The sequence below is a fragment of the Colletotrichum abscissum genome (assembly GCF_030869225.1).
Source record: "Colletotrichum abscissum strain IMI 504890 chromosome Unknown Scaffold_15.1, whole genome shotgun sequence".
Lineage (NCBI taxonomy): Eukaryota > Fungi > Ascomycota > Sordariomycetes > Glomerellales > Glomerellaceae > Colletotrichum > Colletotrichum abscissum.
In genome coordinates this window covers 529,719-555,548 of record NW_026850043.1, presented here as the reverse complement: position 1 = coordinate 555,548, position 25,830 = coordinate 529,719, and the positions used below count along the sequence as shown (strand labels likewise).

The window sequence follows — 25,830 nt, the reverse complement described above, 5'->3', positions numbered from 1 at the left end:
TCGAGAGATAACCGATGAAAAGCCAAAAAAACATCAAAAGAAATAAATCCACAAAAAAAAGGAGGGAAGAAAAGAGAGGTAGGCCAATTTTCATCCTTCTATCCTACCTCACCACTACCAGGGCGTAGCTCGCCCATCCTTTCACCTTCACGATTTACACATCTCATATGAGCCTTATCAACGTTGGGCATCAGCTGGAAACACACCGTCCCTTTTTCAGCTCATTTTCCCCTGGTCTTTTGGCTTGATTATGAGTTTCTGCCCCTCAATCGACAGTGGAGATTTTGGGAGAAACAAAGTCGAGACATGCAGGAACCGTTGCTGACCTGTTGGCGCTAGAATTAAGCGAGGCCCAAAACAGTGTGGAAGGGACTCATTACGTCAGCAGCCGAAGATGCTGCGATGGCTGCAATTGGCCGGGGAAGCAGGCGCCGGGAACGTCGTTCCTCGTGCCGGGAAATTGGGCAAATCGGTCATCCTTGTCGATCCCAAGAATTCACCCCCCTGCTCGTTATTGTCTGTTCTCTTGCAGATTTCCGATTCATCACTCTCGCCTGACAAGGCCCCAGGTCCAGAGGGTCCATCCAATGTCCGTTGCGACGGGAGAGGGGACATTGTGGTAGGTTTGCGGCTTGCCATTGTTTGCTTCCTCTTCTTTCTCTGTCTTCTCGGTTGTGTGTGCGCGCAAACTACAAACGCGATTCGAAAAGCTGACTCAAACTCGACCATCTACAGCTGCTACTCGAACGTGAATCTGCCCGTTTGGCACACGAGAAACCGCGACGTTGCGTCATCCCAACTTGAAATTACCTTCGTTAGTTCCCGACCCGTTTAGGAGCAAACGGAGCAGCTTCCCACGCGCCAAAGTAACGCTAGACCATTGCCGACCGTCAGTGCGCAAACTTCGATATTTCCACAGGAATTATTCCCCCAAACTTCTTCTTATTCCACGCTCCAGAGCGTTCAGGAAGCACCTTTCCGACCTTATCCATGCTCTCAGAGCTGTAGAACACATACCATATCCGCCAGAATGGACGAGAAGCAGGCACCCGGGAGGCCTAGTGGGATTCCTCGCATGTCCCGTCTGCCTCTTCCAAGAACAGCAGCTCCAGCTCCAGCTCCAGCTCCCGCTGTTCGACCATCTCCATCGCGAGAAGGCCTAAACTCGAGTATACGGAATCCTCGCCTCCGCCCAGCTGCTTCACGAGACCAATTGGCCTCAGCTGCTGCTCTCAAGCAAACGGAGCCTCGCAGCCTTCCTACGAGACCGAAACGCGAAATTCAGCCTCCAACCACGAGAAAGACAGAACTGAGAGCTCCCGCTGCTACGCTGAGATCTTCCCGAAGCGTGCCTCGACTGCAACCAAAAGAATCGACGATCCAGAAACCCCCTACACCCCCAGAAGAACCCCAACGATCATTCACTCCTCGCTCGACAAGCGTTACGCGAAGCCCGTCCGAGGACAATGTCGCTACCCCAAGCTCAAATCGTCTGGGCGATCCGATTTCCCTGACCAAAGACACGAGCAGCCCACAAGTCGCCGATGATGATGCCGAGCCTGATCTTCCAGACTTTGACACGCTGAGAACGACACCATTCAGACCTCGTCCGTCCCTTTCCGAACGAACCATCGAGACCCTTCAGCAACTACAATCTTCCCCTTCTCTAAGCAAGAAGACGTCCACATTCTTCGACCCAGATGGCACTATGCGGCCCCGCTCACGCGCCGGCAGCGGCCACTCGAGACCTGGCTCAAGCTACACCTCCGATGGCTCCGTGCGGCCCACGTCCCGGCACAGCAGACCAGGTTCGAGCTCTGGTGCTGAAGAGAACCCATTTGCTAATGCTCGACCGGCTGCGAACGCGTACCGACCTCTTGGCGCCATTGAGGGCACCCCGGCTCGCCGTGTATCTAGCATCCGTTCCCTACGAGCACCATCACTGAGAGCTACACCCCAGTCGTCACCTTCTGGACCGTCGACTACTTCGGCGATACCAGTCACCCAAAGTCCCAGCCCAACAAGACCAACTGGCATCATGGCACCACCACCCAAAGCTGGAGCAAAGACGCTTGCTGTTCGCCCTTTAAAGCCCCGCGCCTCGGTCCAAGGACTCTACAAGAAGCCTTCCCTGCCAACAATGACCCAGCCAGCTCCAGCGGCGTCTGTTGCTTCGCCGCAGCCCAAAAAATTGACGCCGTCCAAGTCTTATGGATCTCTACGAAGGCCTGGACCGTCGAAGATTGGTGCTCCACCTCCTGCTACTTCAAAGGATGCTGAAGAATCTGGAGAAAATCCTGCGGCAAAGTCCTCCAACGCTCTGCGAGAACAAATTGCCAAGGCCCGGGCAGCCAAGCGCGCTGCAGACCGACAAGCTGCGGAGGCAACGTCAGCTCCAAGCGCAGCGCCGGTTGCGGACTCTTCTGCGCCAGTCCAGCCTGAGCCACCCATCATCCCACAGGACGACGGGTTCGACTTTGGCATCGCTGTCACGCAAGACCCTTTCAACACCAGGAGATCGGAGAACTCTCATAAGAAGGTTATTCAGCAGCGGCTCGGCACTGCCCGCAGCAGTGGCAGACTCAACATCGCGGCCATGGGCCTCAAGGAGATCCCGGTCGAGGTTCTCAAGATGTACGATTCAGAGTCCATGGGCACTTACGATGGCTCATGGGCTGAGACTGTCGATCTGACTCGCTTCGTAGCTGCGGATAACGAGCTGGAGACTATCGGTGACTCCATCTTCCCAGATGTCACAGCAGAGGAGATGGCACAGGATGAGGACTCGAACGGCAACATCTTTGGCGGCTTAGAGGCGATGGACTTGCACGGCAATTCGCTAATCTCTTTGCCAATGGGATTGAGACAGCTTCCTCTGCTCACATCGCTCAACTTGGTAAGCCTACACATGCGACCCTGAGTGTCAACTTTGACTAATAAAAGCAGTCGCAAAATCGCCTCGCAAATAACTGCCTCGAAGTCATCACCCAGGTCAAGGCCCTCCGAGACTTGAAGCTCGCCAATAATCTTCTCTACGGACCCCTCGATCCCATCTTCTCGAACCTCGAGAACCTCGAGATCTTCGACCTTCACGGAAACAATGTATCATCGCTTCCTCCTGGCATCGAAAGTCTATCGAGGCTGCGCGTTCTTAACTTGAGCGAGAACAGCTTCGAATCCCTGCCTTTTGCGAGTCTGTCCAAGCTCCCACTGACGGAACTGCTGGTGAAGAAGAACAAGCTCACGGGAACGCTGATTGAAGATGGGGCCGAGTCCCTCCCAACCCTTCAGATGCTCGACCTATCCTGCAACCAGTTGACACGCTTGGTACCTTCAGGATCAGTCATCAACCTGCCTGTCGTCCATCAACTCATCATCTCGATGAACCGCATACAAGAGCTACCCGATGTCAGCTCTTGGTGCAGCCTCATGACCCTGAACGCCGACGAGAACGCCATTTCCGAGTTTCCCAATGGTTTCACCGCTCTTGAGAAGCTTAGGCATGTTGACTTTTCTGCCAATGACATTCGCGTGGTACCACCCGAGATTAGCAGGATGGATAACTTGACCATGATTCGGCTCGCTGGCAACCCGTTGCGCGACAAGAAGTTTGTTTCTGCCACCACAGAAGAGTTGAAGGAAGTCCTCGCCGGCAGGCTAGAGCCGCCTCCGCCCTTCAAGGAGGAGGATACCGCTGTACCCGACGAGGCACACCTCGACGAACCCCATAGCATCCAACCAGACACTACTCCCGCACCTACAGTCGAAGCTACAGTTCGCGATAACCACTCGGACGAGGACGACTTCGCTACCCCTCCCACCTCTTCGCCGACATCACCGGCACGAGCGCGTTCGCAGACGCTAGCCAATGAGACATGGCCTGTCAAGCAAGGTGTTCTGGACCGATCAAATACCAAATCAGCTTCGTTGCATCCTGTGGTGTGTTCCAAGGTCGCGGCCGACAACAAGGTCATTGAGATCCAGTTGCATCACAACCTTTTCACCTGCTTCCCGAATTCACTGTCTTTCTTCGCCGATTCTCTTGCCGCCCTGTCTCTTGCGCATAACCAACTGGTCGGCGAATCTTATTTGACAGAGGAGCTTGACTTGCCGGCCCTGCGTGAGCTGAACCTCGTCAGCAACCACATCACCAGCCTTTCGCCGTTGACCACGCACTTGGTTGCCCCGCAGCTAGAAAAGATGGACGTTTCGTTGAATCGCATCACTGCCCTTCCGCCTGACTTGCGCTCAGTTTTCCCCAGGCTCGTCGTCCTTTTGGCGGCAAACAACCACTTGATCGAGCTCGACCCAGACACCATTAAGGGCATGGAGGTTGTCGATGCTGGTAATAACGACATTGCACACTTGAACCCGAGACTTGGCCTTCTAGGTGGCACTGGCGGGCTCAAGCGTCTAGAGGTCGCTGGCAATCGCTTCAGAGTTCCTAGGTGGAATGTTCTTGAACGGGGTACGGACGCTACCCTGCGGTGGCTGAGAGGGCGGGTGCCAGTAGCGGAGATGGCATCGTGGAAGGTCAGCGAGGGTGACACTGGCAACACTTCCGACACCAGCCTCGATGATGTAGATTAGGGGCACTGGCTGGAAAGGTGTAGCATCACTACAAGGGGTTATGGGGGAGGGTTTCTCGGTTCCGGGTTCAATTTTGGGGGCTGCTTTGGGGGCTTTTGGGGGCTGTCGTTTCGATTCACGGACATACTTTTTTCTTACTCGTGGCATCACGATGTCATGTTGAGCTTTCCATGGAGTTGAGGGGAAATCTTTGCGATCACCATCGCCTGATATCCTGTACCAGTACTGTATAATACTATAGACATAATATGGGACGGTGGCATTCCGTCCCAGCAAGGTTTCTGTTTCCAACGGTCTCTTGATGTCTGTTTCGTATTGAGTTTTCACAATGCGTTGGTAGCGTATGTTGCTATAGAGGTCCTCGAGATTGTCCTGAAGTCTTTCTCCGATCCTTTCTTCGTGGGATATTAAACATCGCATCCAAATCCTCGATATGATGGTCTTCTACTCTTCAGTTCAGCATCCCACATCCATCAGACGTAGCTTCGCTCTATTAGCAGCCAGCAGCAAGAAAATTTCTTTCGCCTGACTTCTCTAATCAGTACTTACAAAGTATAACCCGTCACAATCTCACACAATGGCAACTGCAATGGCTTCAATCCGGGCGGCTACGTCCCGTCCCATCAAGAACGTCAACTCCTTCTACACTGACTACCTCCACATCGTCGAAGCCTCCGACGAACAATCTGGCCGCGAGATGAACTACGACGAGGAAAAGCAGCTGCCCTCGCCACCCCAGGGAGCCACCACCGACGAGGATTCTGAACCCCTCACCTGCTTCGATGCCACAGCCATCGTCCTCGTCGTAATCTGGGCCGTCGTCTTGGTCACCTTCGGCGCCTACACCTTGTGTAACATCGTCCGCGAGCCCTCGGAGCAATACGTCTTGGACCCCGAGGTCTTCAACACCATCGCGGCGGCGGTGTATCTCCTCCACGGTGCTCTCTACTTCATTTATTCAACCTATGTCGGCATGATCTTTGTAGGACAGATGGAGGGAAAGGACAAGACTGAGAGCGCTGCCGAGGCGTATGCCGCTGCACAGACGTTCTCAGATGATGATTCCGGCGGCTGGTGGTGGGAGCCGTGTCTTTCCGCTGAGGCCATCGACAAACTCATCCGCATTCAGATCGCCGTCTTCATCGTCGCTTTCTGGCCTGTCTTTGTGGTGTACAACTTTGCGGCCGTCGTCTGCCATGACTTCAAGAGCCTCACAACTACTAGAGGCGTTGATCAGGAAATTGCTCCCCGTGCCGTCTACTCTGCTGGCAACCGCGCTCAGGAGAATCAATGTAAGGGGAACTCTGAGATTTCTGAGAAGAAGCCGTTGCTCGGACAGAGGCTGACTGCGTCAGAGATCGTGGCGATTGAGAATGAGGCGGCGGCGGCTGAGGTGTGGAGGATGTATAAGGCTAGGATGGTTGAGCAGAAGCCGTATGCTCCTACTGTCTCGCAGTAGGGGTTGGACTCTTCATGTCTGGCTAAGGGGTTGCTAATGGCATCGTGGTTACATCATCTAGTGACCATGAGCAAGTTAACTATATTCATTATCGAGAGTTGCAAGTGTAGTGAATTGAAAGTCATTGAAATAGTATTTTCGTTGTTGTCAGCGCTGTGATATATCTTCAGTCCATGCAGGCATTTATGGCCCAGCTTGAACTCGAACTGGATATCATAAGTTGCCCATCGTGAGATCCTTTCATGACTCACATCAATCGAATCGTGTCAGAACAGCCTGCAGTATCAGCGTATAGTCTCAAGCATTCTGACGAGCATGGCCAACCATTAAGAGCCTTCCTCTTCTTCAAATTTCCTTCGGGAGAGATTTGACATTGCTCGTTCCAGTCCTCTTCACGTTACCTCCCAGCCCCCCTTCTCCACGCCATTGATTACCTACCGTCTGCATAGCCTTGCCAGGTGCACGAAGAAATCTCTTCCACACTCTGACACATCTGTTGTGTACACCTTTGGGGCTTACTGTCAACTGACCTGGCCGGACTTCACGAGGGGAGAGAGACAGAATTCCCCTTACACGATCCAGCACCACCGCCGTCATTGCCTCAAAAGACGCTAAATTCCTGTTCCTGAAAGTTCACTCAAAAGTAGTGAACTTTCCAGGCGAGTCATATCAAGGTTGCGGCTCCCGCCATATGCCATACAAAGCGGATGTTGACCACAGAGGTATAATCTAACTTCACGACACCAACGGATAGACTACCTATCTCCGATTAAACCATGAGCCCTGACCCTAGGTCGTTGGAACGCAATCGTAGATAGACATGTTCTACCCTATATGAACCCTTCTCGTTTGTCCCAGCCTGGCCAGCATTGTGCTTGAACACCTCGTTCTCGACATCACTCCTCGCCACTAAACTCTCTCTTGCGATTATCTCACTAGGAGTACAAAACAAACCACACCCAGTCACTAAGACCTGAAGTTACCACAACCACATTCATCAAACAACACAAGTATTCCTTCCTCAGCCTAACAAAGATGACTCCTACTACTTCCGCCCCTGTTGCCGGCCTCAGCGCCGGCATCCAGGACGACGATTGCAACTTCCGGAACACCATAATCATAGCGGCGGCATGTGTGATCTACACTATTTCGGCCCTTGTCTTCTACGCCTTCCTCAATAGGTGCCGTTTCTTCCCTAGATGGTACGAGAGCTCCGATAAAAGACTGCAACACAAGGTCTTGCTGCTCTTGTGGCTTCCTGCTACCTTGATCCTCTGGCCCCTGTCTCTCCTCTTGATCATATCCTCTAAATGCGGCTTCGACGTCGGCGACAGGTTGGCCATTCTCTATCGACGCATGAAGACGAACAGCAGAGCCCTGAGTCGTCACATCAGCGGAGAGCCAAGGGAAGGAATGGAGCTCGACAGATGGGAAGAGATCGAACTCGAAGAGGAGAATCATAACGTTCTCCGAAAGAATACCACCATGGGAGTATTCATCAACCCTTTCGACGAGAGAGGTCGTTCAAGTACCCGCAGCTCAAGTGGATCCAACAGTAGGGACTCGTCACCCACTGATTGTCGGACATCCCCTTCAACTACAGAGATATCACCAGTCAAGTGGTATGAGAGGCTTCCTTCACCTGCCGGAATGAAAGGAGCTCTCATTCAGGCGGGCTCCAGCAGCAACGGCGGTCCGTCGCCGGCGGATAGCACAAGGAGCGAAAGTCCCTATCCAGACGACGGCGATTCTCGGCAACTGACGACCACTCCCGCTGAGAGTGTGGACACAGTGTTGTCGGTTCCGAGCAGGAAGTTTAAGACGACACGAAAGTTGCAGACTATTCCTGAGCAGACCGCAAAGGTTGAAGGATGGGAATTGATGGCTCTCTAAGTGGATAGATTGCCACACGGCATGTACGACTGTTAGCTTGGGTTTCTGGTTTCGGAGACCGCTTGTGGGATGGAGGGAATCACCATGACATCGCGAGAGTTATTCAAGGTCATCCTCGGCTGCATAAACCTGTACCGAGACCCATGGGACTACTTTTAAGAACACGAATCATTGGCAAGCGCAAAGTCATCGCCATGAAGAATCATCAGGCGCTCGGAGTCATAGCACATTGCAGTAGATTCGCAAAATGGTTGGATAGTCCTATCGAACTCTAGATTACTCTCCGAAAGAAAAGGAGAGCCCTACTGAATAAACAACATATCAAAAAAGCCACCGGCTTCCAGCCAACGATTTTCGTGTATGGAGCAACTCATAACTTGAAGTCGTTCATAGACAGGCCCTGAATTAAGTTCCAGTAGACACATTAATTTGGTGATTTGCCACGCGCCTAACCCTCCAGGGACTTCGTAGCCACTGAGAGCAATGAACTTCATGACTTGAACCTCCGCCTGACATTCTCGCCAATTGGAGTCCAACCATATGTAGCCTAATGGTGTTTTTGCTACACAATCTCCATGGTCGTCATGATCATGTATATCGTATTGCCTGCTCTCTTGGTTCAAGGTAGAGTCTGAAGCGGATGGTGGCTGCGTCTGGATACATACAAGCTCAGACACCTGGACGGCGGTACTTTGCCTGCAAAGAGTTGGGAAGACAGCATATAGACTATCGCTATGTCTCGTTCGTTCTGCACACGCTGAAATCACGAGATGTGCTGAACTCGTGCACATCGGTATATCGGGGAAGGTGTGACCAATAATGAGTCCCCGATTGATACTGGCGGGAAAGCCAAAGGTCTCGTTGTGAGCACGAGGCTCCATCATTGGCTTGCGAAGCTTGTACGAAGGATGCGTATTTCGCGGAGTGAAGAAGCCTGGAGGGAGATCTGCTCCAAGAATCTGGCTCGTACGAGTTGTGCGAATGAGGCTCCTATCAAAGATGACTCCATCATCCCAGCCAAGCCAGGACCAACTAGGAAAGTTTGGGTTCCGAAGATGGGGATTATGTTTAGGCGTTTCCCAGCAGAAAGTTTGATCGAAAGCACATGTTGGTAAACCAAAGTGGAACATAGAGCTTTTGCCGTCCATCAGGCCTTCATGCCGGTGAAATACTCCCTGAAAAGCTGAAATCTTATCGTTTGCGTAGGTGAAGTTCCGCTTTGAGTAGAGTTCCACGGCAGAGAGAAAGTATTCTAGACTTTCCCCGTACGGAATGTTCAAAAGACCTCCCACTCTCTGTGATGGGCTGAGTGATGTTGATGGGAACTCTGGCTCCGGTAGCTGTACGCCTTCCAAGTCGTACAACGCTTCTTGACATTGGAAGAAAATTCCATTGGCGGTGAACAAGATAGCTCGATGAGACAACACTTGCTCTTGATAGCACCAGCCTCTCCTACTCCAAGCTGACGCTGCTAAGAGAGCCTCGAAGTCTTCGACAGAGCGGCAGCCTGGCAAAACTGCGCCCGCTCGTTTTGTCAACAAGCCCTCATGGGCATCTTTGGCAGATACTGCAACAATAGTAAATGTGGCTGCCGAATAGATGGACCGCATGCGTAAGATCTGAATCTTCCTATCACGGGCAGAGTCTTGCAAAATACATAGCGCATCTACCCATAGATAGGCTTCCCCAAGACGCTCACATACCATCATGGCATCTCGGACTGTCGTTGGGATTTGGCTCCATACCGACTCCAACCCTTGCGGTCGAGACAGCTCACGAATATTCGCAGACGTGAGCTTGACCTGATCCACGCTGCCCCAAACATATGACAGAACTGCAAAAGGCAAGTCATTAGGAGCATCCACGACACATTTTCGGCGGACATCAATGAGTCGAAACCGGATTCCGGGGAAATTGCGCCACCGTAGCGAGTCTGGGTAGCATTTCTGGTGTTCATAGCTTGTTGCGCAATGGGAAATTTTATCCCGAATGGCGTCAAATCGAACCATGGAAACTCCTGACATCGGACTAGCACGAATGCTACGCATCCCGGTCCTTAACTTTAGCCGGCTTTGTCTAATGGCCCGACTCTGGTTCTTGTTTTTGGAAGCCTTCTTAGGTGGGAGTTTCAGGCGTTTCTTTCTTAATTCTCGTTCAAATTCATCTTCATCGGAATCATCGGTCTCGTTATCCCAAGGGCAGTGAATGCATTCACTGGGCCAAAGACTCCGGTAAAGCTCACGGGCATTTTCCCAGGTATACTCGTTCCAAGAGCCGTTGGACCTTTGATTATCAGGGTGTCGTCGAGAAAAAGCTTCAAGTGTCTGGGACATACGAAATTTTGATATTTTTGGGGCAAAGAGCAAAGGCTCGGAGTAGGATGCAGGAGATAGTCAGGTCGTACGGTTTCCGATTCGTGTTTACCAGACCTGGCTCCTGCTCACAAAGAAAGAATGGCTCATGGCCCGCTTCGCCTAACCCATTGAAATTGATGCCCCTTTCCACGGTGCAAACGGGTGGCGAAGTAGCTTCCAAATCGTAATCAAGACAAGGCTCAGTCTCAATGAGACGAACGTCTGATGCTTCCATGATCAACAAAGAATCTTCGATGAATCGCGGCCATACTTTGCGCCATTGTGGACTATTCCAATCTTTGACGTTGTAGTAGTGAGAGTAGCTATCGCAACTTTGCATTAGTCTGGTCTTCCATGTCAAGATACATGTGGTTTACAGGAGCTTACCCCATCGTGTCTGTTGCATCGACACAGCGCAATCACACGACATGCTGTGGAATCGGTGGAAGCAAGTCAGACGATGTATATGGGACGGTGGAAATGTCACAATGTGGCAATGCTGCAATTAAATAGAACAAACGGTACTGCAAACCTACAGCAGGTTACAATCGGCGGCCGAGGGGCACAAAAAGTACTCTGCAGGACCACTGGAAAATGTAATAACTCCATTCTTAGTTAGACATGCTAATAATTGAACCAATGCAAAGCCCTCATTTGACGTGCATGCAAGGTAGGTAACCAAAGGAAGAATTGCACAGCATTCACGCAGACGTTCCATCATCAAGGCATGATTCCATTCGTTCAAATGCACAGAAATTGATCGCAGTCAAGATATATGACCTCAAAAAGCGAGGAGTCGCCATTGAGGTAACGAAAGGTTGTTATAAGCAAAAGACTTGCGTCGAGGGGGAATCGAACCCCCGGCTCCCCGACGCTGCTGGATGGCAACGGAGAATTTTACCACTAAACCATCGACGCTGGTTGTAAATCAGCCTCAGTCTAGCGGCTCTTGAAGCTCAGCGCGCCAGCCCGCGAGCCGGACTCGAACTTTTCGCGCAGAGAAGCAAGGCAGGGCTCGAGGCTCACGCGCAGAAGAGGAGCAGACACCCTCAACTGACGGCCGAGGGGACTGAAGTCGAAATACGTGCATGCAGGGTTGCGAAGCGGTGGTCGATATCAAGACCAGGGACGTCCGCAACATCACTGCCTCCAGGAATCATGCGAAGCTCGGGAGCAGGTCAAAGCCAGAGAAGTTGTAGATGCAATGTTCATGGTTGATTGGGGTTGGTATCTGCCTGTCCAAAACTCCGCGCACTCACAAAATCAGTTCAAATAGTTTGGAAAGTCCAAGCCGTCCACCTGGAACTCGTTCATCAGCGTGGTCCAGTCGGGGAAATCCTGCATCATGCCGGCCCAGTCCATCCCATCAGCGGCCGCCATGCTATCCAGCCCACTATCCACCATGCCCTCCGCTTCTGATCTATCATCAGTTCCACCCGGCGTAGGGTATGATTCCTTCTCGGCGCTATCGTTGGCAATCGCTCCGCCGACGACGACGGCGCCACCGCCGTTTTGCTGGCCAAGACCCTGTCGTATCGCCGTTGCCTTGGCTCTCAATGTTTCTAGAACCGTCATCTTCGCCGCGGGCCCGAAACCGGCGTTCACGCTCTTCAAAAGCATGAAGCTATCGTCCACAGCTTTCCACGCCCTATCGACACTCGGCCCCTCCGGCCTCACGCACAAGTGCCACAGGACGTAGAGAAGCATATGGTACTGGGGATACGCCCGCATAGACCACCGATACTGCCGCAGCAGCTCGTCCGACGCCAGGCTCATGCCATCCTCGAGAATACCGAGCGCCTGGAGAAGATTCTCCTCCGTCGCAAACGAGTCGCGCGCCTCTGGGTGCTGGAGGTTGAGCCACTGCTGGCGCGTGACCATGTCAACCTTGCGAATGATGAACCGTGCAACGAGAAGGGTCTGGCGTTGTTGAGGGATGACGGGATTGCAGTGTCGAAGGAACCCTTCCGCGTACTCGTGAAGTTCTTGGACGACCTGGACGCGGACGGATTCCGGTGTTGGGTTTTCGGCCCACGACGAGGCCATGGCCGCTAGACGGTGCCATGTGCGAGTCACTTGGATGTTGATTAGTGCCAGCGTCAACGTCGTCCAGCCGGTGCGAGAGTGCGGGAGCTCCTTCATCTCGGGATACAGGTCTCCGTCGTCCAGGTTTGACGGGAAGCTGACGCCTATTTGTAGGTTGAAGCTTGAAACGTTTGAAAAGCCATAGTCCTCTGCTGCTCGACCATCCCGCGCGACGAGATGCCACCAAATGCGTCTACGAATCTCGGACTCAAAGGGTGAGAGGCCGAGCTTAGTCCCGTCTCGGTGTAGACCGATCGATTGGGCTGCCCGGATGGCCAGTCCGTTCAACGTCCACAAGCCTCGACCGGGGTTGTGTATCCTGAGAGCCGCCTGCGCCTAGTATAAGCACAAGAAAGGATGTTGTATAGTGTGGGTATACATACCAAGTATACAGACAAGGCTTCGAGCAGTTTCACCGAAGGATGTTCAAGAAAGTCGGCCTTGGCAAAAGCTTGCTCGAGGCCTGTCTTGAATCGATGAAGGCTCGTCACCTTGTCTTCGCCCGTGAAAATCTGGACCGAATTGGGCTCCAGAACAACAGTTGAGACAAAGAAAATGGCGAACATGACCGCTAGTGCTTCTGAACTCGCGTTGCGAGGGTCGTCGATGGCCGTGTAGACGAGAACTTCTGCTGTCGGCCGGTGGAGTATCTTGTTGCAAATCTCGATATTGTCGACATAGTTCCTCCATAGTTCTATGGCGCCGTACTTTGAAGGAAGGAGCTCAGCAAGATCTAATTTGAGATCTGGTGCTGAGAGAATGCCCATAGGATTAAATGGCGACAGCTCCGCCGTAGCTGCCGACTCACTACTCTGTGGTGTAGTGAGAACTGATTGAATGTCATGTTCCTTTTGATGACTTGTCAGCCGACTGTCCCATGCCTCGAGTGAATGGAAGAATCACTTACCTCCTCAATGACCCGAGAAATCAGAACATCGTCAAAGTATTGACTCGACGATCCCTTCCGTAAAAGAATCTCATCGTTGACACTCTTCTCCTGCGGACCCGAAGCTGGCGCTGTGGTTGGCCTGGATGGTGATGGATTAGAGTGATTTGGTCTCAAACCCAAACCAAAGGCTGTCCCGGGCGTGGAGGCCGATGGTGAAGCCCGAAGAGCCGGAAGCTGCTGCTGTTGCTGGCTCGCCGCCCCAGCCACAAGCGTCTTCTCCAGGTCCGAAATCCGGCTTGCAACGTCGGCGATGGTGGTCTTTCGGACACGGCGTATCGGCTGGCCCGCTTGTGGATAGTGGCATTGGAAGCCGCCACGGGCACACGAAGCGCAAGGTTGCTTCTTGTCGCAGCGAATCTTGCGGCGGTGGCACAGCTGGCAGGACCGCTCGATTTTGCGGCCGCCGCTGCTGCTCCCGATGCCGAGGCGGGTCGCGCTGCTGCTGTTATTGCTTCCACTCTCATCCCCGGCGGCCGTCGGGGGCTGGGATTGGCCCGGCTGCGGCGCGTCGGGTGCTCGTGTGGGCGAGGTCCGGACAGCTCCGGAGGCAGATGTTGGATCCGGTCCCATGGGGCCGGTATGGAGAATCCGGGTGACACCAGATCCCGATGCGATACGACGCAACACAAGATCGACTTCGACAACCCGTTGCTATTTTGTCTTGGCTTGCACAAATATGATTCGACTCGCGGCAAACTTGCTGGGGGCTGAACAACAAACAGCTCTTCCTTCAGTCGAGGTGGGTGATGGACTCTAGGTCGATGGTCAGGATCCCTCGGTCTCGGCGCTTACGAGAGAACCGAGGCCGAGCGAACTATCCCACAGGCCCCGCTCCTCCTGACTCGAGATGTAAAGTGCGAGCGCCGCCCAGACAAAGTGCGAGATGAAGCGCGCAAAATCCGGTGGCAGACCGCAACACCTGCTTGTTTGCCTAGGGAGGCTGACTGTACCCATGGACCATGAGCCATGGGACATGGCTTGACCGCTTTCAGTTCTTCCCGTCGTCAGCGCGCCCGCAGAAGGCTTGATGACGGAGTAGACTCCGTCCGCATGCGTCCTAGTATCAAGCTTTGAACAAGTCCTTTAAGCTTCGCCGAGGTCCCCGAACGCGTACTATGTAGGGCGTCCCTTTATTTCCCCAGCCACCACGTGTCTGATCTTTCTGGTTTCTCTGATCTTTGTTAATCTAGAGGGATTGTCTAATCCGTCGTCTTTGAGACCGGTATAGAGGCTTTTTTGATTAGATGCTTCAATGTCTCAATGTCATATGTGACTCGGGGGTTTGCCCCTCTTGTGGGAATATGTCACCGGGCAAGCCTGTGAAGGATGCAGCGAGAACCCTGCTGCATACTATGTTCGCGGCTGCAGCCCCTGTGCTTCAATCTATCATTGATGCCAGTTGAATAGCCATATTGACAATGGTTACATAGTCGCCTTAAGAGGCAACTTGCCTCGGTACGGGCTGCCGAAGAGGAAAGAGTTGGCGTGTCAAAAGGCCCTTGATCAATATCAATAAGGTTCAACATGCTGGGAACATCCAAAAAAAGATCCATGAACATTGAAGACCATTGACACGGTACCATGCAGAACTTACTCGTTATCAAATCTCCGACTATCACTGACACGGTGAGTAATAACTAAATGGATCGACCCAGCCAGAACCTTTTCGTGTTAGTTCGTGGGGTTCCGCGCCGCTCAACGTCCATTATCCGTATCATCAGGGCATCGGGTTAACCGAGTTAGGTACGGACGCGCATCCTCCGACGCTTCAATTGGGACCAACGTCGTAGAAATGCATGCTCAGTACCAAACATCAGTCTTGTCTACACAGCAAGTTTCGACGATAGTCTTCAACATAATTTCCCTGACCCTTGACTCTTCCGGACGGATCACTACCGAGGCGATGGTAAGCTCCCGCGATGGCGCAAAGGGGGGCTACTGGCTATGCCCCGCAGACTTATTCTACACAAAGATGCTTTTCGGGCGTTGGAGTTCATCCTCATCGACCAGCCTCGAGGGAACTTGACTGCCCTCACACGCAACCTAGGTACTCCGTGGGGTATGGGGTCTTCAGGGTGAACTTACCCACCGTGTAACCCGTGGACCGGATGGCACTTTAGGAAAAAGTGACAAAATCAGAAATCGTACGAACTGAAACGCAAACAACGACTCTTCGTCTAGCATGTGGCATATGGTGCCATTCGTTGCGGGACGGAGTATACTATCACTCTTTTCATCCATAACTGCAGTACTCCGTACAGACGGACGTACTGTATTTAACTTTGAGGGCGCGTGATAGTTGATCCCCGTTTAGATTTAGCGAGGAGCGAACAAGGTTCTCGGCTACACAAGGGCCTAATTCATGCAAAGTCTGAGCGCACGCCCAGGACGTGTGCTGGCATGAAACGTCAGGTACCGCCATTAGGCGCGACATAGACTTGCGGGAGCTTCTTTTAGAAGTGTCGCGATTCGATCATCAGGTTGCGGTTGGGCAGGAAACGATCAGACATGTCAGTTGCACTGAAGAGGCCAGGCGATCGGAGAATGAACGGGGGGTATATGGAGATTGTGAAGTCTGTATTGGTAATGAAACGAGAGAATGGTATCACAAACCCATAGGTAGATCATGATGTCTCTTTGGGGGCCCCTCCCATGGTGGGCAGACACCTTTCGTAACCTTCGGATTCCTACCGAGGCTTCTAAAAACCCGTTCCCTTTTTTGAGCATTGCTGCAAAAGTCCCGTCATGCTCCTCTGCATCCCGCAGTCACCGCCGTGCCATAGAGAGAAGGAGAAGAAAAATCACAAGAGTGTAGTGCAGGCCTCGACTCCTTGACGAGGTGCCTCCACGTTAAGCCAACGAACGAGGAAAAAAAGACAAAGAAAACTCAAATCCTCCGTGGAGTTGCCTCACGGCAATCGTACCATGAGGAGTATTTCCCATCAGCCGTGTACATAAACAGAATGATATCTCACCGCCTCGCCCCAAAGCAAAAGTAGAATAAATCCATAAGTCTTGAAGACAGTCCAGATCAAGAAAAGAAAGAAAACCTTAAAAAGGGACCGCTCCGCTATACGCCCACCGAGATCGGCGGCAGAGTTTGCATGAAGTCGAGCCAAGATGCTCCTGGTTGGTTGTCCCGAATATCCCACACGGCTTTCAGGAATGTTTCCATGCTGCTACGGTACTTGCTGTTGCCGCTATCGATGAGCGACTTGATGGCATCCATGGCAGTCTCCCGCTCAGCCGTATCCTTTGCTTCGATGGCTGCAAGAGTGTACGGAAAGCTGACACAGCGTTGCTTGTCTTGCGAGACTGTCAACGTCATCTGCAGGTCTGAGATGATGCTCTTTGCCATTGCAGATGCCATGTCATCCTTTTCGCCAAACTTGTACCTCAATCGGTGGATGTACAGCATTGCTGCCGTCTTGTAGATGCGGCTTTGGGCCAGCATGTGGATGACTTCGCTCGTGGTAAAGCGGTTTGTAAAGTCTGGAGGGATGACGGGCTGCCATGCTTCGATTTCTTGCTCCACTTCGTCCAATGCTTGCGTCTGTTCTTCGACGTCGACTTCGTGGTAGAGATGATAGCTGATGCGGCACAAGTCGTACATGTGTTGCAGCAATGGCATACACACGCCAACATACGCATCGACATGGCCCGCTTCGGGAGGTGCGATTCCACACACTGGGAGTTCGCGCTGCATCAGGCATTCGTTGATGTCGACAGCCGTCATGTATACGAGGATGTAGTGTGTCCGTGAGCTGGATATTTGTGAGGTTCCCAGAAGATGGCGAATGTGGCTCAGCACGTATCGTCGTACAGGCGCCGCACTGGTGCCGAGGGCCATGTTGGAGAAGTACACGATTCCCAATCCCAACCCTGCCCACGGTAGCAGTTCGTCGCGCTTGAGTGTAGGCAGTGGACAGGATCGAAGGTGTTCGACAGCCATTGCGCCGCGGTGTAGATTCGCTTCCGGGTCGTATTCGCCCGTCTCCAGTCCCATTGACGACGCGAATGCGCTATACATGGCGATGTAGGCGTCCTTGCCCTGGTCGAACATGGAAAACAGATGGACTGTCATGTCCAGCTGCATGCTGTCGACGAATGTTGGGCTGATGAAGTACTGCATAAAGTTGGACTTGTGCAGTAATCGCGATAAGGAATTGCGTTCGACGGTATCTAAACGGCCCAGCGTGCTACCGTATGGACTGAGTGACTCAAGGATCTTGGAAGGAGGACTCGATGCCGATTCGGTTGACGAGTCGGACGAAGCATCGTCGGGAGGGCTGCCGACGCTCGAGGCCGTCGCTATACTCGGCTTTCGTGATACGGAACACGGCGGGGAGCTAACGCGGGCGACAGTCGTCGTTGTTGTCGTCGTCGGCGGCGCTGTCGTCGGGACGATCACGTTGGCCTTTCGAGGGATCGGGTTCGGACATGGCACACCGGCGCCCATGATCTTGCTCCTAACTGCGACCTTTGACCTCCCCTTGACTGCTGACCTTGGCACGGGGCGTACAAAGACGCAGTCCCGGCCGTTCATCATGCAGCGATCGCATTGCGGGTTACCTTCCGAGAAGGTGCATTTTGACTTCTGATAGTAGCACGGCGCGCACGCCTTTGCGACGGGCTGGAGACGGAAAGGGTCAGCATGGTGACGACGGAGGGGCAGAGGCGCCGAGGCACCCCGGTGGTTGGTGGTCAAGGAAGGGAACACATGGTCGAGTGATCAAGGTGACCGAGGGCGACGATGATATATCATGAACGCCGATGACGTTCATGATAGTACATCAATACTCAACACCCGATGAAAGTGGAATGCCTCGACGGAGATAGGCGATGACGAGAAGCTGCTGCACTCACCATTGTGAATCAAGATTCAGGTGGGGTAGTCCATTCGATGTGCTCCAACAGACAAAGTTCTGTGGGGAGAGAACAAGAGTGACACGGCCAGGACACGCAAGAAATCTGGGTCGATAAAGGCCTGTGGCGGGTCGTTGATGATTAATACGTGTAAGCGTTGCGTTCTCGGGATTCTGTCTCTCTTCAAGGTGTGAATCCTCCTCGATTTCTGTATTGCCAAGGTTGAATAGCCGTCGTCCTCGGGTTGATGCTGTGGGCTTTTGGTGGTGCGGGCAGAGAAGGTATGTGTGTGTGTAGTCCGGGTTCGTTGAATGTAACTGGCAAGTCGAGAGTGCGTTGAAGAGTACGTTGGGGAACCGGCGTTGCAGCGGACGGGCGAAGATCAGTAATTGCCGAAGGAGTTAAGGAGGAAATGGGATGTAGAAGTGATGTTATGTTATGGTTGTTGGGCAGAAGGAGGAAGACAAGACAAGACTACAGTCTACTGGTAGGGGGCCTGGGATGTGAGATTAAGCTTCGGGCATGGCGCGCATGGATTTGATCGAGCGAGCAGTCAGGCTGAGGGAGCGGTCTGATCCATGGTGATCATGAGGGATTGATATTCGGTATCGGGACGACGGAGACTCGAGGCGTTTGGTTTGGTCTTGTTTGGTGGGCTTGGGTGGTGGTCAAGTCAAGTACTACAGACAATGTATCCTGCAACCCCCCCTTTTGAGAAGTGTAACCTGACGGAGGGGGGGAACCAGGGGTTGGACGAAGGAGAACGGGGAAGAGAGAGGACGAGCAGGTAGACCCAGAGAGGGTCAAGGCTACCAGGAGTCTAGGGGAACGGAACAAGCAGCCAGCTTGGGGTGTGTGGGCAAGCAAAAAGACAAGGTAGGGATTGGTCAGGATGGGATGGGGAAGGCAATGGGAGACGTGGGATGGTGATTTTGGATTAGGCAAAGCCGCCGCGAGGCAACGGCTGTGCTGGAGGGTATTCTGTTTGCTTGGCTTCTATGGCTTGGAACGCCGCTTTGCTCGCTCGTTTGGCGCAGAGAAGGATGATGAAGGTGACAGAAGGTAATGATTTGATGATGAAAGGCGGAACAAATTTAGGGGTCCCCGACTACGGCCTTCATCAGTAACCGGAGCCAGCCATGTACGGATACATGCCTCCAGTATCTTCAATGCTCATTTCTGTTGGCATATTGAAAGGCAGAATGGGGTGTGCTGATGTACCAGCACTAACAGAATTCCCCTCCACCATCTTCTCAGGCTCCTCTCTCTCCCTCTTCCCTCTCACCCTCTCTCTCACTCAGCTGCCACCATCTAGGATCGATGTCTGGCGGGCTGGCGACCGCATGCGGGTATACAGAGCTAGCGTCTACGGATGCTAGCTGGCAATACATGCGCCAGTCCGTGCGCATCAGAAGTAGAGTACGAAAGATCCAGCAGAGAGAGCAAAGGAGACTGCTGAGTGGTGAGTGGTGAGTGGTGACTCGGTGAGTGGGAATAGAAGATGAGGAGAAAGGGAAACGAAGCCTGTCTTGCTCGTCAGCCCGAGCAAAGCACAAGCATGGAAGCCTTGGCCTCGCACATGTCTTCCTGTGAGAATAGTCAGTACAGCCTGTATGGTACTTCCGACGTTCTATGATATCCGCGTACGTAAAGACTACTCCGTACACACTTTTTCGTATCGACATAGTTGTATGCTGGCCCTTCAGTGAGTCTCTCTGAACGCTACGCTTCCATCGCTTGGCTTCAACCAGCGGCCTTGCTTGCAACACTGCTCCCCCCCTGAAACGTCGAGGCGGTGCAGTCACAATATGGGCACGCCCGTTGGCCCTTGGGAAGCAGAAAAAGAGTGGCCCGTTTTGACTTTTTCCCTTGCACTCGCACGGACTTTGTGTTAAAGCAAGGGCAGAAGCGAGGAGAGACACGCATGCCAGACTCCAGAGAGGGCCACCGCAAAATGGAAGTCTTCAGGCCTGGGTAACTGTATGGAGTACCTGTATCCATAGGCTTACTACTAGTAGTAGTCCCGTAGAGACTAGGTAGTATGAATATCCGCAGAGAGTGGAGGATCAGAGGATGTTCTGGGGACTAAGACCGGGACTGGGGGGGCCCACGATGATGAATCCAAGGAGTGGAGGAGAGCGCTGTGATGCCCCCGAAATTCAGGGCAGCCTGTCGAAGATCAGATGGGCTTGCGGGTCGTTTCTTCCAGCCCGCCTACTGCTGGCCCGTACGAATACTCGCTCTTAGGCTTTATGCTGTCCATCAATACCCTAGGTGATGCCACTTGATGGTGCTATAGCGACGAGAGAAAGCAATAGGTAGATAGTCTTGGACATCAGTGTCATTGTTGCTGGGTGGCAGGGGAGCTCCCGGCTCATGCTGGCACCGAGGGGGCTTGATGTCATTTCATCTTCTCCATGTGCATGGAGAGCACGAACCGCCTTGCTGTCTAACTTATTTCTACCGTCTCTTGCGCACTCTGATGTGCCCCTCAGACTCTGGCACGATTCGTGCGCTTGTGCTCAAACCAGAACCAAAGTGTGTCGTCTGCCCTGGCAGACAGGCTGAGGATGAACGTGCAGTGAATGTTGCGAGCCTAGTGAAGTTGGAAACAACGCTCGATGGGTATTCGCACAACTCACAAGTACACTTACTTCGTACCGGTACTCCCAGCCCTCGACCTGGCCTGCTTCTGAGCATTTGCGCAAACAAGATAGTAGCCGGGTTGATCGAGACCCTGGCTTTGGCGTCTTGGGGCTAGCTCCCGGGGGCCCGCGTCCCGGTGACAGAACTGGGGCAGAGCTGGGAGGAGCTGAGAGATGGCGCGGGGTGGCACCGTGGGAATCAGCCCATGGGCACAGAGCGAGATATGGACTGTTCCGACTTCTTTTTGTTTCTGTGCCACTTGTTTCGGTGTCCCTGACGACTAGACTGGTCGAGACTTGGAGCGTCCTATGTTGGCACGCAAATCAGGAACCAGCACGAGGTTGGTGTCTCAGAGACGAAGTGTCGTTCAACAACAGATGTTCTATTCCTGGGAACTAGCCTCTAGGTATTGCAGACTTGCGGGCACCGGGGAAAGGTTTCTGCAGGCATGGGGCGCTGCAATCTGCACGCTGCTTGAGCTTCTGTGGTGAACGGATACCTGGTACCATCCTGCAAGTCGTCAATATTTCCTGATCTGCGGAGCCTATGTCTCGACATCTACGGCTTAGCATTGATAATGTCTGCCGTATCAGGTGGCTAGAAATACCCATCTCTCGCCCACCCGTCACGTTCATCAATCAGACCCAAGCCTATTTTAGCCGCCAAGCTTGTCCTGGTTCGTCGCAGCAAGCAGAGTGTAGAGAAGGGGGCCTGCAAGTCCGCAGGTCCGCAGTGATTCCGTGGGATACAAGGATGATTATGCAGCGGGTTTATCCCCCCTCTAACCCCATCTCCAGAGTCCAGGGTTCAAGGACATGCAAACCACTACAAGCCTGCAAGGACTACAAGCGAGGTATTGCTAACCATTACCCAATGATCTAATGACCTTCCAAGACGCCTCAAAGATGTCTGGTGTTGCGTTCTGGTCTGAGAGAATCTATTAAAGCAATAAGATGGGCACATGGATGTCGAGCCCTCGTCCATAACAATGACATGCCGCTAAAATGGCCACATGCCAGGACAGTTGAGAGATCACGCTTTCTAAGCTGACAGCTGAGTCGTCATCCTGGACAACTCCACCGGAGGCAATTTGCTTCCCTTGATTGTCCCACGTGGGAGGGGCCAGATACCGCTCCCGACACTATGGCCTCAATCTCCTCTCTCCGTCTCGATCTGCACTGCACCTTTCCCATGTGCCTCAATGGGAGGCAATGATGGCCAGGAATAATTAGCCCCTATCCCGGCAGATGCTGATTTAGCCCCCAAAAGAACGTGCACAATAGACTCCAGGGACGAGAAACCCAAGACATCAAGGTCTGGATCAACAACACCGGAGTGAACGAGATTGTTCATTCTCGACATAATCTCACAGGAACAGGTCTCCAAAGCCAAGCACGTAAGCACATAGACAACCAAACGTACTGCGTATTGTCTGCAACCGAGTCTGACAACACACCCTACAGTCTCAATAGTCAGTCAAATCAACCATATTATTAGCCTTTCCACCCCGTTAGCCCGCATCTGTTAAACACACTTTACAATCCCTCCCCAGGACGCTAGGCGCCTCCGGGCTAGGGAAAAATGCGACAAGCAGTCAGTCGAAAGCTTCGTGGTAGCACTTACCGGCTTGCACGGCAAGGTCCTTGGTTCTTCCCAGCTTAAGCCAAGCATCAAGTTTGGGCGAAACGCAAGATGACTCCACGCAATTCCCTCCCCTCCCCTCCCCTCCCCCCGTCCAACGTTCGCGCGCGGTGATCAAGCCAAAGGAGCCTCACAAACGGTGACAGAAACTTCAGAACCCTTCACAATCGACCTCAATTGGGGCCTAAGCCTTGGCAACCATGGGCTTCGATTAGATGGCATCGGAACGGAATGCCGCTTTCTGGACTTGGCTTGGCTCATGCGCCAGCCGCGCTTTTCCTCTTCAGCCTTTGCCAATGACAGTATCCCCGAGTTGCCCCCTTGCCTTGCGGCTTGGCAACCTTAGACCTAGGCATTGCTGCGAGCATTCAGGAAGGGATGCGTCGCACCGTCGCCAAATCTTTCTTCTTGGCAGGCAGACAACGGCATCTCTATCGCCGCTCCAGGCCCTTCTCACTCTAGGACTACTGTGTCAATGAGGCGAGGCATCGCCATCACGAGTGGGCATTTGAGGCTTGGCGCGCGTCCTCAGCCATCAGCCATCGAGATTGCCAAATGTCCCATTTTTGCCCCTAGAACGTCCCAAGTTTGATTTGGAAAGATGTTCACGCCTCAGGGTTTCACGGGCTCGGGCTGTAACGTGGTTGTTGACTCGCAGAGAAACAGATTAGGAAACATGTGCCTATGCTATACAAAAGAAGCTACTGGAACTTCTTCTTGCGCATCAGACATGCAATGTAAACTTTCGGGCGGAACCCGAGTGTCGCGTAGTTCATCCTTCATAGTCCCATCCGAAGAGAGTCGAATCGCTGGGCAGACTCAAGGCCATCGTCAAGGTTTAGGGCAGAGATATTACCATGGCGAGAAGGTCCAGCCCCATCCTTTCCACATGATCGTATCATAACGACTAACGACACCTCTCTGCTTCCTTTTTCTCTGATTATCAACAAGCCACAGGGAGGCTCTACGAATCGGTACCGTGGCCTGCCCTACGAGCTGAACCACCACTCCTCCTCCAACCCAACCCCAGATTTTAGGGCTCTCTGTGGGAAACCGTCCCTGCAGGGGGGGGCTTTTCAAAGAGACCGAACCGGATGAGAAGCCATACCCCTCCACGCCCTCTAACCTTTCCCTCCCTGGGTGTTCTAACTATGGTGAGCTCAGTCAAACTTGGCTCTAGCAACTCCCTGCCGCTGGCGGAACGTTTCTGGGAGCATCCCGGGGCCCTTGGCAAGCCCTCGAAACTCAAGCCGCCTCGCTGGCGGGGCCGCATTTCTCGTCCGTCAAAGCTGGTAGCTCACAGACTCAAAGTCCACACTTTTTTACACACAGAAAAATCAAGGTTCAGCCAGACCCCGGGTCTGGCCGCGGATCATCTCCCCTCCTGCTTCTTTGGATATCATGCTCTTGGCTGTGTCGGACAGCTCGGACGCCCGCTGTCGTCTTGGAGCGGGGGACCCTGCCTTCTTTTCTTCCCCTGCCTCCTCCACGAATACCTATCTCGTCGTTCTTCAGACTCCATTGTCACTCGGCCCTCGGGGCGGCCCCCGACCATTGATAAATGACAGTAACGTTAACGGCTTCCTCAACGTGGTCAATTATCCAAACCTCGGAAGAGGCCGCGGACGGTTCGTGATCATAAGCGAAGACAGATTGCAGTCCTAGCCTCATGGGTATCCAAGCTACCCGGGCGAATCAGAGATGCTACCGCTGGACAGCCCTGACGACATAGCGTAGCAGTCTGGATAATTCGCATCGTAATATCCCAAGGGGGCTGGGCTGTGATAATGCTCTCGACCTGGCCATGAGATTCAGATCATTGAGATGCGGTGATAATTATTTCCGTACAACTTGTTCAGTATGGACTAATCCGAGTCGTCGCTGGACTAATCTGGCCCGTAACCACAACGTGACCACGGCTCCCAGACTTGGCATAAGGGGACACCTCTTTTTTTGTTCTCTGTCAAACCTCAGTTGACTCGAGTCGACTCAGAGACGTTTCGTTCGTACCTCTTCAAAAAACGAGCTGGCAAATCACAGCCGTTGGTGTCACAAGATTTCCAACACTAGCGAGTCAAGAAGCTCACAAAGGGCCATGCTTTCCCCCAAGAGGAGAGGGATCGATGATCGTGTTTCCGTAGCCCGTGGGCAGGTGGTTGGTCGAACGCCTAGACACCATGCTGGCGCCGGACGACAGGTCGCCCGTCGTATCCTCTCCCACGTTATCCGTAAAGCAAAGGCAAACGTCGTATTCTCTCTCTGTTTCCTCGGCAGGGAAAAGAACACGACCTGTGCTTCCAATGGGGAAGCCTGACTCGGGAAGTTCAGGCTTTGGCGAGTGCTCACAACGACCAACCCAACCTCCTTGTGGAAACCCATACCTCAAGCAGAAAATGCCGTGACCTCCATAAGTCCCGTCCATAACGTCGTACGCCCGTTCCCCATCCCGAATCACCCCGCGAAAGTGAAGCTCGGGCTATCACCCGGCCGGTGATGCAGTGGGAGCCCGGTATCCCGCCGCGTCTACCTTCCCGCAGTTCCCGGTTGTGGATCTTTTTTGGTTCTTCTTCTTCCGCGGCTGTCTCGTCTCTGTCTACGATCCCGCTGCCAAGTGCCCAATCCCGATTCGCAGTGTCCTCTTCTCGATCTGTGCCCCCCCAATTATCGATCAAAGAGAGGAATCCGAGCGTCTACGCAGGAGACAACGTAAGACAGGAGGGGTCCTGGCCATGACCCGTTGCCGAGAAGTTTCCGATCTGTCAAAACCTCTCCCCGTGATGAAGGGTGGGACCCATATGCTCCGCAATGCGGGCGCAGGGCGGACTCGGTAGTTGAGATTAGATCGAACTTGAGGCTCCGTCACCGCGTGTCCGCCGATCTGGGGAACTCGACTGCGTTCCAACGGTCACGGTAATAAAGGAAAAAAATCGTCTCTTTTTTTCCCCTTGCAGAAGTAAACCCACAACCCGGTGTCTTGGGTTCGGCCCGTCTTTGATACTTTTGATGTTGGTGTCTTTCGGGCGGTTCTCTGATCTCTCGATAGGCACCAGTTAGTTCAGCGGAACTCTGGAGGTTCCATCTGAAGTTCGAATGGTCACTCCTGGCAGCTTCCAGGCATACTATCTTGCCCCTTTGCGTTCGTTGGTGGAAACATTGCTGGCAACATCAGTTCCAGAATGACTACCATTCTAGCCACGCTGTCACCCTCGAGGCCGACGTGATATCAAAGTCTACCGGTGCTGCCGACTGATTCCAGAAATAACATCCTCTCCGGTCTGCAATAGATTCCTATAGTACCACAGGCTGACAGCATCACGCCCTCTCTCCTTGGAATCGTTCTCGCAAAA

General features: G+C 53.1%; 7 protein-coding genes across 7 annotated transcripts; 3 read left to right on the top strand and 4 right to left on the bottom strand.

Moving 5' to 3' along the window:
* Positions 1–1,030: 1,030 nt before the first annotated feature.
* CABS01_07139 (leucine Rich Repeat family protein) lies at positions 1,031–4,590 on the top strand (the record flags this gene model as incomplete). The annotated part of the gene is made up of 2 exons (XM_060540503.1): positions 1,031–2,896; positions 2,947–4,590. 2 exons carry the CDS (start codon positions 1,031–1,033, stop codon positions 4,588–4,590), a joined length of 3,510 nt encoding a protein of 1,169 aa, XP_060403388.1.
* A 577-nt stretch (positions 4,591–5,167) lies between these two features.
* Positions 5,168–6,049, top strand: CABS01_07138 (uncharacterized protein; the record flags this gene model as incomplete). Its single annotated transcript, XM_060540502.1, has 1 exon — positions 5,168–6,049. The coding sequence occupies one exon, from the start codon at positions 5,168–5,170 to the stop codon at positions 6,047–6,049; it is 882 nt and encodes a 293-aa protein (XP_060403387.1).
* A 1,035-nt stretch (positions 6,050–7,084) lies between these two features.
* On the top strand, positions 7,085–7,942 carry CABS01_07137 (uncharacterized protein; the record flags this gene model as incomplete). Its single annotated transcript, XM_060540501.1, has 1 exon — positions 7,085–7,942. One exon carries the CDS (start codon positions 7,085–7,087, stop codon positions 7,940–7,942), a length of 858 nt encoding a protein of 285 aa, XP_060403386.1.
* Positions 7,943–8,244: 302 nt separating this feature from the next.
* CABS01_07136 (uncharacterized protein) lies at positions 8,245–10,531 on the bottom strand (the record flags this gene model as incomplete). Its single annotated transcript, XM_060540500.1, has 3 exons — positions 8,245–10,225; positions 10,278–10,335; positions 10,387–10,531. The coding sequence occupies 3 exons, from the start codon at positions 10,529–10,531 to the stop codon at positions 8,245–8,247; spliced, it is 2,184 nt and encodes a 727-aa protein (XP_060403385.1).
* Positions 10,532–11,559: 1,028 nt separating this feature from the next.
* Positions 11,560–13,900, bottom strand: CABS01_07135 (fungal specific transcription factor; the record flags this gene model as incomplete). The annotated part of the gene is made up of 3 exons (XM_060540499.1): positions 11,560–12,711; positions 12,765–13,229; positions 13,289–13,900. The coding sequence occupies 3 exons, from the start codon at positions 13,898–13,900 to the stop codon at positions 11,560–11,562; spliced, it is 2,229 nt and encodes a 742-aa protein (XP_060403384.1).
* A 2,500-nt stretch (positions 13,901–16,400) lies between these two features.
* On the bottom strand, positions 16,401–17,876 carry CABS01_07134 (uncharacterized protein; the record flags this gene model as incomplete). Its single annotated transcript, XM_060540498.1, has 1 exon — positions 16,401–17,876. One exon carries the CDS (start codon positions 17,874–17,876, stop codon positions 16,401–16,403), a length of 1,476 nt encoding a protein of 491 aa, XP_060403383.1.
* Positions 17,877–21,991: 4,115 nt separating this feature from the next.
* On the bottom strand, positions 21,992–22,517 carry CABS01_07133 (uncharacterized protein; the record flags this gene model as incomplete). The annotated part of the gene is made up of 2 exons (XM_060540497.1): positions 21,992–22,299; positions 22,466–22,517. Coding segments are annotated over 2 exons (360 nt in total), but the record flags the coding sequence as incomplete, so codon positions are not given.
* Positions 22,518–25,830: the final 3,313 nt, after the last annotated feature.